This window comes from Aythya ferina (genome assembly GCF_964211825.1).
Source record: "Aythya ferina genome assembly, chromosome: 3".
Lineage (NCBI taxonomy): Eukaryota > Metazoa > Chordata > Aves > Anseriformes > Anatidae > Aythya > Aythya ferina.
Genome location: NC_140298.1, coordinates 120,120,305 through 120,134,035, shown reverse-complemented (window position 1 = coordinate 120,134,035; position 13,731 = coordinate 120,120,305). Strand labels below are relative to the sequence as shown.

Sequence of the window (13,731 nt, the reverse complement as noted above, 5' to 3'; positions counted from 1 at the left end):
TTAGCAATGATCTCACATTAGTAATTTGTACTGAGATGTAACTAGTTTTAGACCATTTGCTGTGTGCTCTGTTGATGTTTTATCTTGCAAACTTTTAATCAAAATGCTTTGTGGTATGTCGTGCCATGTCAAAGGCCTTTGTATACACAGTTATTTTTATTAACCTGGTGACTCTGTTAAAAGGGTAAAATCAGGAGTTTTGCTAAGACTGACCATTATGTTATGTGGTAATAGCTCATCTCCATGAATGCAAACAAGACAAGAAGCAGTGCTGAGGGGTCCTGGTCACCTCAGCAGAGTCAAGGTCCACAGGGGTTGAGAGGCAGCTCTCCCCAGCATCAACAGGAGGGTTGCTGCCTACAGGGCATGGGATGCTGGAGATGGGGGTATGTGGGGCAGGCAGGACTGCTACAGCATGTTTGGGAGACGGAAGAGGGTTAGGGTGTAACAAGTGTGGGAAAAGGGCATAAAAGGGGACAGTTGTTGTTTACACACCACACAAAGTGATCTTTTCTAGCTATTTTACTGAGTGGTCTCTTTCTTGTGGGTGGATCTGAGTGCCAGCAAAAAGGGAGAGGTCAGAGCGCATGAATACTGAGCAGGGATGCGTGTGGCAATGCGTGATGGCTCATGAACATCAAGCTGCGTTTGCTGGTGGGCAGGCTAAGGGTTTTGAGAGCCAGGTTTTGATGTGGGCTGGGCCAGATCCTGGAAAGGTCTGACTCAATTACTGAAGAGACCGGGAAGCCTAGGATACTAGGTTAGGTAAGAAGCTCATCTGCGTGGACAAAGGCACACAGAAACGATGGCAGGAGTAACTTGATTAATAACCTAACCCACCTACCCCAGGTCCATCAGAAGAGAAATACCAGCCCATCAGAGGCCCATCTCCAAAAATCCAGGACATAGAAGTACAATAGCAGATGGGGGAAAAAACATCCCTTGCCCAGGCCCTTCCCAGGGCTGTCCCAGGAGAATCATCAGCCTGGTCCAGGCATGAAATCCATCACCATGAATTGTGAAGTGCTCTTGGGATCATCTTGAGAGCACAGGGGAGGGGTTGCCTTGTTGTAGGGGATACATGCAGGGAAAGAGAAGATGGGGAGTGCACAGGATTTATTATAGGATGTGTTGGGAAGTTGGTGCAGGACATGAAAAATCATAACTGTGCTGGGGACCAGAAAGGACCCTGAGCAGGAGCATGGGGCTGTGTGGAGCTCTAGGATAGCATCATGAGAGTGGGACCCTGTATCCTATGCCACCAGCAATCAGAAAAAAAGCAGGAGCCCAGGTGTTGGGGTTGACCTCCCTGCTGGCACCTCCTGCAGCTGGGAGAAGCCACACCACTGGCAACACAGTTTTTTTGCTTCTGCTTTGGAAAAGGTGCCTATCACAAGGATCTAGGTAGGTTCCCCATCCTGCAGCACCCCACATGATAAAGCATCACCCACTGCTAGCCTCACCTGCAGCCTTGGGACCACCCTACCCCTCACCCCACACACACAGACCCAGGGCAGCATAGGGCAGGCAGGCAGGGATGCAACATGAATCATTGTAAGGAGCCTCAGCACCGTGCGTGGCCTTCCACTGTTTGGGCAGCTCTGGGCCCCAGCAGCAGCTGCCCTGCACCACACTCAAAGGCACTGAAGCCCCCAGGGTATGTTGCTGGGAGCACTCAGGATCTATGGTTGCTGTACATGATGTACTAGGGGTTGGCCCAGCTGGGGCAGGGCTCAGCCCCTACCTGTTATTCAGTTTGCTGTCACAGTGCTGGCTGAGGCTCTGCAATGACATCTGAGCTTCCAGCCCTGTGCTGTACTGGTCCAGCACTTGCAAGATGCAGCTTGCTGAGGTGTCTGTACAAGGGACAAGCCACATTCTTGCCCTGCCCCCTGGCCTGCTACTTGTGCCCCATGCCTGGCTTGAAGCTTCCACTACCTGCACCCGTGCAGGGCCTGGTCTATCCTGAACCCCTACCTGGCCTCATGCAGTACCAGTCTGGACACAGACACAGATCAGAGCCTATGATGTTTGGAGAGTAGTTTTATTTCAGCAGTGATGGTGCTTTAGCCTGCCTTCAGGGTAGAGGCGCAATGGGGTGGGTACAAGGAGCAGCCAGGGCTGAGTGCACGGTGAGTGCCTGCCCAGCCTGGGGATGGAGAGGACCCAGTTCATGGGGTTGGTGATGCAATGCAGAGGGCACAGAAGTCTGCCACAGGGTATGGGATCTTTGTGTCAATGGGAGCTGAGGTGGGTGCTCTGTCTTAAGAATCTTCCAGCTCACTGCTGCACGGTCACCTTCACTCCGCTGGGATGCCTGTGACACTGTACCTGTCGCTAGTTCCTCCCAGGGAGTCTCCAGAGAGACTCTGGCCTGACAGTGCACTGCACAGGCTCTGCTCTCGGGCAGGATGTGGCACCGTTTCAATCGCCACCTCTACCTCGATGTTGATGCCTTCCCTGCAGACAAACACAGATTAGGGCAGCAGCCCAGCGGGGGAACGTTGCAAAGTCCCTGTCCAGTACAGTAAGAACGGGGAAGGCTGTTAGCAAAGGACTTGTCAGTATTCCCCCCCACACACACAGTCCCCCTCAGCATAGCAACTGCTCACCTGTAGGACACGTCCTGGCCCTCACTTAGCATGCTCCCTGCGAGGGCCACTGTGCTGGCTGACTGGCTGTCCTGCTCCTTCCATATGGCCCTGTGGTGTGGGCTATGTCTGCTGCTGGGAAAGGAGGTGGTTGTGTCTGGGACGCCATCCTCGACCCCCTTGGGGCTGGGCAGCACCGACCACAGCTCATTCACTAGCAGAGGGAGAGATGGGGCTAAACGCTGTGTCCACAAGGACCATTCACCATCAGGAGCAGGCTCCTGGCAGACAGGCACATGAACTGATCCCAAAATGCTTTGGACAGCACTCGCTGTCCCCCACGAAACCAGTCTGCAGCCTCCCAGCCACTCAGGGCAGAACAGACACAAGTCCCCAGGGAACCCTGGCCCTGGAGCTGTCACAGCTGCAGAGCCACAAGACAGGACAACGGCCTGTGTGCCACACCACCACCACCACCCCCCACACACACACCCCACCATGGAGGGCACAGGCCAGGGGGACAGCTGGCAGTGCAGGACTCACACTTGGTCAGGTTCTCCAGTTCCACCACACCAAGGTCCCCAGGCTGGCCACGGCCACCCCCACACCCGCTGCGGCTCCGACACAGTGACAGCACCACCACCCCGTAGACGTAGGTGAGCATCAGGGGCACGCCAATGCCTGCGGGCAGACACGTAGCTACTGCCTAGCCCTCAGCAGCAGCCCTAGCTGTCCTTCCCCCCAAGGAGCCCTGTGCATCAGACACCCCCCCGAGATGCTCCACTGCAATGGCCCTATGCACTGGCCCCACGCTCTCCAGCACGTGGGCAGTGCCCCCAGCGCTGTCCTGGTACACTTACCCACTGTGACAGCTGTGATGATGGGGGACACAAACAGAGAGAGGAGGACACTGCTGGTGACAGAGAAGCACTGCTGGCACCCTGACAAGCTGCTCCTCCGGCTCTGGCCCAGCACCTTGAGGAGAAGCGAGGCAGCTGAAGGGGCTCTGCAGAGACACACAGTCCCCAGGCCCTGTCCCTGCTCTTCCTCACCCCAGCAGAGCTCCAGCCACCACTGCCCAGACCATCTCTCCCTCTCCCCGGGGAGGGACAGCCATGACAGCACTGCCAGCACAGCTCAGGTGTCCTCGGACAACACCCTGGCCCACACAGACCCACTGCCTCTGTTCATGCCCCCACCTCCCCACGTAGAGAACACCCTCCCTCGCAAGGGATGTTGGGGTGGACAGCAGATAGGTTCCCCACAGTGAGGGGCTGTGGGGAAAAAATGGTGGCATGGGGACACACAGTGCTGAGCACTGTGAATCTGTCCAGGCCTCTGGCCATGGGCTGCCAGGCTCAGCAGAGAGCAGGACCATGGGAACCCCAGGGCCAGTACCTTCCTACCCATGTAGATGGGGAGCCCGATGGTAATGACAGGCACAGCAATGCCCGCGACGATGGAGATCACCATCGGTGCCCCCAGCACCATGCCCAGCTGCCACAGGATCTTCCGGGTTCGTGACCACGGCCTTTTTCCCCAGAAGGTGCATCCAGAGGGGCTGTGAGGACAGAGTGGGATTGGGCCAATGGTTCCTGCACAGAGGCAGACAGACGCCAGCACTGCCCGGCCCTAGACCTGTGACCCTCCAGGGCAGCAGAAAGCCACGTTCCCACACCCTACTCCTGCTGCCACCAGGAACACCTGCCTGTGGGGTGCTGACAGCCAGCCCCCGGCCCACAGCTCTGCCAGACCCAGCAGCATGGACACATTGGACATGGACAGCATTGGGGATTGGACCCGATGATGTCTTGAGCTCCCTTCCAACCCCTACAATTCTGTGACACTGCTGCTCCCCCCATCAGTGCTACAACCCACCAGCCCCACACCCGGCAGCACATGGCCGTGGCTCTCTGCAGAACCTCACTGCCCCCCCATGCTCTCCAGCCCAGCCCCACAGCTCCTGGCAGGGCCCCCAGCCTGACATCATAGCACCCCCGTGAGCCTGGCAGCAGACCCCCCAGCTCAGCCCACTGCCGTCTCCTCAGGCCACCCCTCAGCTCCTGGCAGCACCCTCACACCAGTCCCCCAGCACTTCCCACAGCTCCCAGTGCACCACAGCCCTGCACTGACCTCAAGAAGTGCACGTCAGAGATCTCCTGCAGGCAGAGCCAGCAGAAGAGGCAGCCACACACCGTGCAGTTCATGCGGTTGCAGCTCCCATCATTGATCTTCATGATGAAAGCACTGCAGCGGGGACAGACTTTGATGTCCTCAGCCTCAACTGGCAGGGGGAAGGGAGATGGGCTGGAATGCGGCGGGAGCAGGACAGTGCCGCTCTCCCCCACCCCCTGTCCTAGGACTGCAGCCCGTCCCATGGGTGTCTGGGGGAGCCAGGCACCGCCAGCAATAGCTGGGTCCTTCCCATCCCCAGCTCCAGCAGCTGGCACAGAGGCTGCACACCTCCATGCAGAGGCAGCTGGTGGGAAACACTGGGTCACAGCTCCAGGATCCCCAGGGGCAGGAAGGCAGCAGAGCACCCAGTTACACTGCTCAGGCGTGCCATACCCCTGCACTGCCTGCTCCCATCCCAGACCAGGGTCTCACCGTTGGCCGACTCCTCTGGGTGAACAAGCTGTGCCGAGGGGCTGGCCAGGCTGGAGGTCAGCGGTGCTGGTGCACAGGGCCCATCAGGGTGCCAGGGCTGACGGCAGTGGTAGCAGAACTCGGTGCCACATCCCTCACGCCCACAGGTGAGGCGAGGACACTCGGCACAGCCATAGGCGATGACAGCGTAGCTGTAGGGAGAAGACAGTCAGCGTGGGGGGACCAGCAGTGCCCACAGGCCCCCTGCCACATCCCAGCACGGCGCACGGTCATTCCCCTCCCCAGAACTGACAGGCTGTGCGCTGGCAGGTCCCAGATCTGCGTTGTGTCAGAGCAGCAGCCCGCATTCGAGAGCCATGTGCCACTCTCATCAGCAAAATGACCGCAGCAAAGCCTTCCCCGCCTCACATCCACAGAATTCTCCTAGGGCCTCGCAGACAGGCCCAACATGGCCAAGCACTCCAGTCCTAACAAACAGCTACACAGGCTACACGGCCACAGTCAGGACCAGAACATCTCTCAGAACAGGCCCAACACTGCACAGAATCATGTCACAACGGGACAGAGCCCATGAAAGGCTCACAGAACACAGGCACAATGTGCTGCACACCAACTCCCATCGCCTCCACCAGCGTGGGAACGGGGGATCCACACCGTGCCCTGCTCCCAGCTCCACGCGAGGGGCCAGCAGTCACCTGCAGTCTGGCGCAGGACACCAGCGGGTGCCAGGGTCGGCCACCAGCAGCCGCCGCAGGAGGAACTCCTCGTACTTGTCACGCAGGGCGGGCTCGGCCAGCAGGCGGTGGACATCGGCAGGCTGCAGTGCGGCGGGGCAGTGCGGGCAGGCCACCTGCACGCGGCTCTCACTGACAGCGATGCGCAGGTACTGCTCCAGGCACGCCTGGCACGAGCGGTGGGCACAGGAGGCGAGGGTGGGAAAGGCCTCAGGAGGCTGGGGCAGCAGGCAGAGGGGGCACTCCACCAGCTCCCCATCCTCGCCCAGGGGCAGCGCGACGTGCGTCTCCTCAGGGTCCCCTGATTCTTGCTCTGGGTCTGGTGACATCTCCCCGCTGACCTCCGGCTTCTGCCCACAGGAGTCCAGGACGTGGGGGGGCTGGGGCACCCACGCAGGTCGCTCCATGGTGGCACGTCAGGCTGCCGTCAGGCTAGCGGGGCGGTGGCAACCCTGGCACAGCCCCCATGGCAGGCCAAGCTGTGTCCTACCCGGGCCTTGGAGCCAGCATCCCCACAGGCAACGGCCCAACCATCTCCAGCTGCAGCCCGTGCCCATCAGCCTGCAAAGGAACTGCACGTGAGAGTGAACACAGGGTCCCTGGATGCAGGAATGAACCCTCAGCACCCAGCAGATCCCGATACCCTTCAGGCACAGAAACCAAGCTGTGGCTTCACCCTCCCCACTGTGCCAGCCCTAGGGCTGTCCACACGGCTGCACCATGTAAAAAAAAAAAAAAAATAGCAACAGCTCCAGGAAAAGCTGAGGGATCCGCAGCATTTGTCAGGCTCCAGGCTGGCCCACAACCAGCCACTTGTCCCTCGTGGGCCCAGGGCATTGCCCTGGCACAAGCCCTGCAGCAGAGACCTCAGCCTCCCCTTCTGTTTGTAAAATGGGCAGCTGAGCCAAGGGACCCAAGAGCCAGTTCATTCAGTGACCAGCAAGGAGATGATGACAGGAGAAACGAGGTAAATCTGTCACAGTTTTCCCTTACTTAGAGTTCACATTAGTCTGGAGCCACAACATAACCCCTCTACACACCAGGACCAGTCAGTCCACTGCTCTCCTTGCTCTCTACACTCCAGGAATTTGCACCCTATATTTTACAACCCCATGGCACTGCTGAATCCTTCCTCCTCGAGCAGCTTCTGCCTTTTTTTTTTTTTCTTCTTTTTTCCCTTTGAGCACAGCCAGATCAGCAAAAACACTGCCACTGGGAGAGGCAGGTGTCAGTGATGACCCAGGTAAGAGCAAGGAGTCTGTTTACCTCTGCTCTGCTGGGGACATGCATGGCACAGCACTGCGGCACCCCAGGTAACAAAGTGTTTTCTAGGCAGCTGTTAACTGGAGACCCAGTGGAAACTTGACTTCAGTTTGATTTTTAAAGTTGTTAGAGAGTGAGAGATACTGCAGGAAGAGAGCAGGGAGGGATGTGCTCAGCCAGCAGGGAGGGCAGCATCTCGGACGACTGCTGCCATCACCACGGGCTTTGCCCATCAGAGCAGCCAGAGCTGGCACCAGAGCAGCAGCAGCTGCAGCCACCCGTGGCCTGACCATGAGGGGACAGCCCGCAGCCCGTGCCTGCCGTTCCCACAACAGCACCTGAACATCCTGACTGAACCGCTGGGGCTGCACAAGACAAACAAAGCACCATCAGGGCTCTAACCAGCCCTGCCTCTGGCCCCGAGGTACCTGTCAGTGGGGACTCATCGCTGACATGGCACGACCATAGCTTCGCTGAGACGACCACAAAGTCCAACACACGCAACTCCCTCCAGGACCTGCAGATAAATAAAAGTTGTCCGTGACCAGTCTCAGCTACTGTTGAGTACAGTCTACTACTGCTGTAGCTACTGCCGCAGCAGCAGCTTAAACACCAAGGATCACTCAGATGTGTCACAGCTCTATTAACTGAACCATGGAGAAAACAGAACAAGTCCTGCAACTGGGGACTGGGCCTGCTGCAGAGACCTGGACGTCAGAAGGACGAGTATGTAAGTACAGGTTTGTCCAAGTTCAGAGCAGGGACACCGTTCCCAACCACAGCAGAGAGAAATGTGACAGCATGAGAGGGGCTGAGCCCTGCTGGAGGCAGAGGTGCCACAGGGCTGCACAAAGAGCTGTGGCAGCAGGACCCAGCAGGCTCCCATGGCTCACTGGCCACGTCCTCAGCCAGCAGGCGCAGAGCACGTCCAAGCAGACCTTCAGTGGGATTTGAGCCGCACAAACAGGAGTTTATCTGGGAAGGGCGGCTGCGAACCAAGGGATGCGCCAGCAGGAATAGCGAGCTGCCAGAGGGAGCACCGCCCGCGGCCCCCCCCGGGCACAGCAGGCAGGGGGGCTCTGCTGCGGCCGTGGGGGTGAGACCGGGAGGGCAACGGCCACGGGGGAGCCACGGCACCGCCACGGTGCCCCACCGCCAGGGCCGCTCCGGGGCTCGCTACGAGGGGCAGCCGCGGGACAACTCGGGGCAAGGCAGCCAAGGGGCCCCGGCACAGCTCCCACCCGCTCGACGGGCACCGAGGAGCTCCGGCCCCGGCTCTGTCCCGGCCGGGCGGGTCCCGGCGCCGGGAGCAGCGGGAGCCCCCCGGAGCCCCCCGGTGCCTGCGGTGCCCCCCCCCAGCCCCCCCCCGGCTCTGGAGCTCCCGGCCCCGCCGCCCCCCGCTCCCCGGCCCCGCCCGGCCCCCGCCGGCCCCCACCTGGCTCCGCCGCCGCCCGGCCCGCGCCCGGCCGGGCCCCCCCCGCCGCATGCCGGAGGCGCGGCCCCCTCCCCCCCCCGCCTCCCCCCGCTCCCTCCCGGCGCCGGCAGCGGGGCGGCGGAGCAGCGGCGGACCGGGGGGGGCGGCGGACCGGGCGCACGCTTCCGGGAGCGCCGCGCGCTTCCGGGGCACCGCGCCGCTTCCGGCGCCGGCCCTGCCCCGCGGCGGCCGGAAGCGGAAGTGGCCGGTCGAGGCGGGGCGGCGGCGGCCGCCCCGGGCTGGCGGGGGCGGCTGGCGGGCCGCGGGCGGGCGGGCGGCGGGGCCGGGCCGGGGCCGGGGCCGGCCACGATGCCCCGGCGCAAGCAGAGCCACCCGCAGCCGGTGAAGGGTGAGTGCGCGGCGGGGCCGGGGGGCGGCGGCGGCCGGGCCCCGGCGGTGACCCGCGGCGCTCGGTGTGTTGCAGCGGACGCCGAGGACGGCCCCGAGGAGACGGCGGGAGCGGCGCTGGTGCTGCCCGGCGACCTGCTGCTGGGCCGCGGCCTGGCCTGCGAGAAGGGACCGCCAGGTGCGTGCCGCCGCCCCGACCGGGCCCGCTGACGGCCGCCGCCGCCCCTCCCCCGCCGCCCCCGGTGCTCCCCCGCCGCGGCGCTGCCGGCGGCGTCCCCGGGGCGGGGCGGGGCGGGGCGGGCGGCGCCGCGCCCCGGCCGCCGTCGCTCGTGGCAACGGCCCCCGACGGCGTCCCCCCGACGGCGGCCGCCATCCGGCGGCGGCGCTCCCCGGGCGCGCTCCCGAGCGGCCGCCGCTCCGCTCCCCGCGGCCCTCCGGGAACCTCCGGGAACCTCCGGGAGCGCCGCCCGCGGCGCGGGGGGGCTGGGCCCCGCGGGGACGCTCCGTCCCGTTACCGCTCCCGGTCCCGCCCCACGGCCGGCTGTAGGGCCCCGGGGACGCCGGGCCCGGGCAGCTGCCCCGCCGCGGCCGTGCTCTGCCGCCGCCGCCGGGGGTCCCCAGGGGCAGCGCCGCCCAGCCCCGGGAGCCCTGGTTCACCTCGGGGGCACCCGTGGGGCCCGCGGCTGCTGCGTGAAGGGGGGAGGCTCCCCCTGGCTGCTCCCCTGGGGCTCTGCTTCTGGGGCTGTGGCATCCCTGGGCTGGGGGCTGCTGCCTGCCTGGGTCCTGCCCGAGACGTGGCCGTGGGGCAACACCACTGCCCCCCACAGCTGCTCGGGGTGGGGAGTGGGGCGCGGGGCGCGGGCTGTCCTTCCTCCAGCTTCTGCTCCCTGCAGTGCCGCAGCCCTGCCGCTGCCCCCTGCTTTGCCCTCTGCTTTGCCCCTGTCTCCTTTGCAGCTGCTCAGCATCAGCCCAGCCTCTGTGCCCAGGTCGGTGTCGGCTGCGATGCAGCTGGGCAGAGGAGGTGACGCTGATCCAGCCCCGCTGTGGTGCCTCATGGGGAGCAGGGAGAGCAGCTCGCTGCCCTCGGATGATGAGCAATGAATATTGTGTGGACACGCTCAGTGGAGAGCAGTGTGACCTGCCTGCTTCCTGTACCCCTGCCTGCCTGCCTGTTCCCCTGAGGGCTGCGCTCTGGGTGTGGGACGCTGTGCTCTGCGCGCTGGGAGCTGTGCTGGGCCGCACCGGCAGCTCCGGCTCTCGTGCTGAGGCTTGGTCCCAGCTGCCTGGCAGATGGGTTCTGCTCCGAGGGCTGCACCTCCCCGCAGCGCATGCTCACGGCCCCATGCTGGGACAAAGCCGTCTCAGCGGTGCCGGACACTGCCTGTGCTGCTGGTTGTAAAGCTGCGGCAGTTTTGCAACCAGGAAAGCACCCCTCCTGCTCCAGCCCCGGCTGGGGAGCGGTGCCAGGCAGCCAGAGGCCTGCTGGGGGTGCCAGAAGAGCCATCGCTGGCCCTCCTCAGCCCTGTGGGTACGTTGTGGCAGCAGGGCAGTGCTGGCACAGCCTCGCTCGGGGAACGGTGCTCCAGGGACGGCGAGGCACAGCAGGGCTGCACGCACTGAGCTTGCAGGGAGCCCCTCAGCACGGAGCTGCGGGCAGGCCCGTGGTATTCCCCTGACATTAGTAAGGCAGTTGCAGAACGCTCTGGTCTGGCATCAGCTCTTGCAGTGCTTGTGAAATGGGGACTGGGAAATACCGGGGAGCCTGCAGCGCACCCTTTCCTGTGGCCTGGGAGCAGCCTCACACCTTGCCTAGGGGCCCTGGGAGTTGGACCCTGATGGGTGGGTGGCAGAGGGCAGCTGCTGGGTCCTGCAGTGTCTCACAGTGACCGTGGGTCAGGCACAGCATGGGGACAGCTGGAGATGGCTTGAGGTTGATGGTGGCAAGGCTTTGCCATGTATCCCTGCCCTTCTGCCTTGGGTACCAGCCTGTGGACACATCTGAGGGCCCCGTGTGTCCAGGCCAGATCTGGAGGGCTGTAGGGCAGTGGCTCCACTGCTGTCATCCCTTGCTGGGGCACAGGGGTTACCCGGTGAGCTGCGGGAGGACACATCCCTGTCCAGCTGGTAAGTGGAAATGCTCTCTGAGAGCCCACTACTGATTCATTCTCCCACCTCTGTGGGGCAGCAGCACTGAGTGGGGCCACGGGAGATCCATTTTGCTGCCTGGTGCTGGCCATGGAGGCAGGACCAGCAACCCCCTGGGGCTTTGGCAGCACCACAGCTGAGGGGGAGCCCTAAGCCAGTGCTTTGGGTGCCAGCCCATCCTTCCTGGATGGTGCTGTGCCTGGCACCTTCTCACCACCACCTGGCCAGCCATAGTGTGGTGGTGGCAGGCTTTTCTGAGGGACTGGGACAGGCACTGGGGCAGGACATTGGGGCAGGCTGTGGTTATGGGGCTACTTGCCCTGAGCGTTGGGGTTCTTATGGACTCCTGGGTGCCGCTAGAGTGGGCAGAGCCGCCTGGCACCCGCCTGGCTGCAGTCCCCTTCCTAGAAGCAGCCCTCTTGAGACCAGAGGTACCAGAACAGGGCTGTGCCTGGGCCAGCCGGGCCCCTGATCCTATCCCATCCCCGCCCTCTTCTCAGCAGAGGCCCTGGTGGGGAAGATCGCCATCCCGGCGTACACGCTGAGCGACGACGATTGCTCCTCTGGGTACCAGCAGCTGAGCGTGGAGAGCGACCCTGAGGAGGGCGGTGAGCCCGGCCCCGCGGCGCTGCCCTGCCGCCAGTGCGGGCTGCAGCTGGCCGCCAGCCTGGGGCAGAGCTGCATGCAGTGTGCCGGCACCGAGGGCAGCCGCAACCAGCGCATTGTCTACTCCTGCCAGCTCTGCCCCTTCGCCTCCCACTACTCCAGCCACCTCAAGCGCCACATGAAGACACACAACGGGGAGAAGCCGTTCGCATGCCCGCAGTGTGCCTACGCCTCGGCCCAGCTGGTGAACCTGACCCGCCACCTGCGCACACACACGGGGGAGAAGCCCTACCGCTGCACGGGCTGCAGCTTTGCCTGCAGCAGCCTGGGCAACCTCAAACGCCACGAGCGGGTCCACAGCCAGGACAAGCCCTTCCAGTGTGCCGCCTGCGACTACCGCTGCAACCAGAGCCGCAACCTGAAGCGGCACATGCTCAGCCACCGCCTGCCTGAAGGTGAAGGCCCACACCAGCAGGACAAGGAGCCAGGTAAAGCGGGGTCGGGGGGGAAACTGCTGGGGACGGGCAGGGAGCACGCCCTGCCCTCTTCTGTTATGCCAGTCCCAGCGCTCGCCCTCAGGCGCACAGAGCCTGTGCTGGGCCCGGGGCTGTGCCGCCAGCCCCGTGCCAGGACATCGTCACCCTTGGAGCTGGGGCTCCTTGCAGAGTTGAGCCCTGCCAGCACTGAGCCGCCTGCTGACAGCCCTGCTTGTGTTTGTCCTGCAGAGCCGCTGCTGCCGGAGCTGAACCTGCACATGGGTAGCGGCACCGGCCCCTTCCTGCCCGGCTGCGCTCGGCTGCGGGGCGAGGAGTCGGCCGCGCTGCCCGAGCTGCTCTTTCCCTTCACGTGCCGCATGTGCGGGCTGGTGCTGGATGATGGGTTCGCGCAGGACGAGGGCCTGGCCGAGCAGGTCTGTGGCCGCTGCAGCCTGGCGGTGCTGGGCACTGAACCGGGCTCCAGCCCCCGCAAAGGCACTGGGGACAAAGGCTTTGCCTGCAGCCTCTGCCCCTTTGTCACTCACTACCCCAACCACTTGGCACGGCACATGAAGACGCACAGCGGGGAGAAGCCGTTTGCCTGCCCGCTCTGCCCCTATGCCTCCGCCCACCTCGACAACCTGAAGCGGCACCAGCGCGTGCACACGGGCGAGAAGCCCTACAAGTGCCAGCTCTGCGACTACGCCTGCGGCAACCTGGCCAACCTCAAGCGCCATGGGCGCATCCACTCGGGTGACAAGCCCTTCCAGTGCAGCCTCTGCAGCTACAGCTGCAACCAGAGCATGAACCTGAAGCGACACATGCTGCGGCACACGGGTGAGAAGCCCTTCCAGTGCCGGGACTGCTCCTACACCACTGGCCACTGGGACAACTACAAGCGTCACCAGAAGATCCACGGCCACACGGCTGAGAGCTGGGTCAACCCGCGCAATGCCAAAGCCCTCCTGGCACCTCCTGCCGTGGGCACGGCCCTGCCCTGAGACAGCACTTAGCCCAGCTGCAGGGGCTTGGCCCCGCGCCGGGCCCTGGGGGTGCCTCGGTCACGGGGCATCCCAGCCCCTTGCTGTCTGTGGCCCCTACCCTCCCTGGGGGAGAGATGGGCAGCAAACTCTGCTGGGGCTCAGGGCGGCCTTAAGCAGGGCCAGCAGCCGTGCCAGGGTCTCCTGCAGCCCGAACCTTCCTGGGCAGGGCGAAGCCACGACCAGCGGTTCTGCTGGGCTTGGGTGCCTGCCCCAGCTGCGGCGGTGCCGTGCCCCCAGGCACTGCGCGGAGTGGCACCTGCCTGTTCCTGCCTGTCAGAGCCTTCCTCTGCCAGAGCCCGGGGAAAGGGGGGAGGGGGGAACAGGACTGGTTCTGTGGCTGTTGCCATGCCAGTCAGTGTAATTTATATTGTGTATAAAAGCATTAAACAGTCGGTTTTGTTATCTGGTATTCTCCATAGGGACCTTGTTCTGCTTGAGAAGAGA

The 13,731-nt window shown here is 63.5% G+C and overlaps 2 protein-coding genes across 13 annotated transcripts; one reads left to right on the top strand and one right to left on the bottom strand.

Moving 5' to 3' along the window:
- Positions 1–2,028: 2,028 nt before the first annotated feature.
- Positions 2,029–8,815, bottom strand: LOC311435247 (E3 ubiquitin-protein ligase RNF19B-like). Of its 9 annotated transcripts, none has more exons than XM_084516069.1 (10): positions 8,631–8,769; positions 7,624–7,712; positions 5,894–6,504; positions 5,199–5,389; positions 4,725–4,875; positions 3,990–4,152; positions 3,452–3,566; positions 3,135–3,272; positions 2,613–2,805; positions 2,029–2,460 (listed from the first exon to the last, which is right to left on the bottom strand). In XM_084516069.1, exons 3-10 carry the CDS (start codon positions 6,337–6,339, stop codon positions 2,301–2,303), a joined length of 1,557 nt encoding a protein of 518 aa, XP_084372195.1. In that variant the 5' UTR covers positions 6,340–6,504; positions 7,624–7,712; positions 8,631–8,769; the 3' UTR covers positions 2,029–2,300. The 9 variants fall into 9 exon arrangements, with proteins under 9 accessions (XP_084372195.1, XP_084372191.1, XP_084372194.1 ...); XM_084516065.1 differs by having other exon boundaries at positions 5,894–6,493; XM_084516068.1 differs by lacking the exon at positions 8,631–8,769 and adding an exon at positions 7,809–8,494.
- A 61-nt stretch (positions 8,816–8,876) lies between these two features.
- On the top strand, positions 8,877–13,689 carry ZNF513 (zinc finger protein 513). 4 transcript variants are annotated; one of them, XM_084516063.1, is made up of 4 exons: positions 8,877–9,018; positions 9,094–9,195; positions 11,666–12,256; positions 12,494–13,689. In XM_084516063.1, the coding sequence occupies exons 1-4, from the start codon at positions 8,979–8,981 to the stop codon at positions 13,243–13,245; spliced, it is 1,485 nt and encodes a 494-aa protein (XP_084372189.1). In that variant the 5' UTR covers positions 8,877–8,978; the 3' UTR covers positions 13,246–13,689. The 4 variants fall into 4 exon arrangements, with proteins under 4 accessions (XP_084372189.1, XP_084372190.1, XP_084372188.1 ...); XM_084516064.1 differs by having other exon boundaries at positions 8,964–9,018; positions 11,663–12,256; XM_084516062.1 differs by having other exon boundaries at positions 8,964–9,195; positions 11,663–12,256.
- Positions 13,690–13,731: the final 42 nt, after the last annotated feature.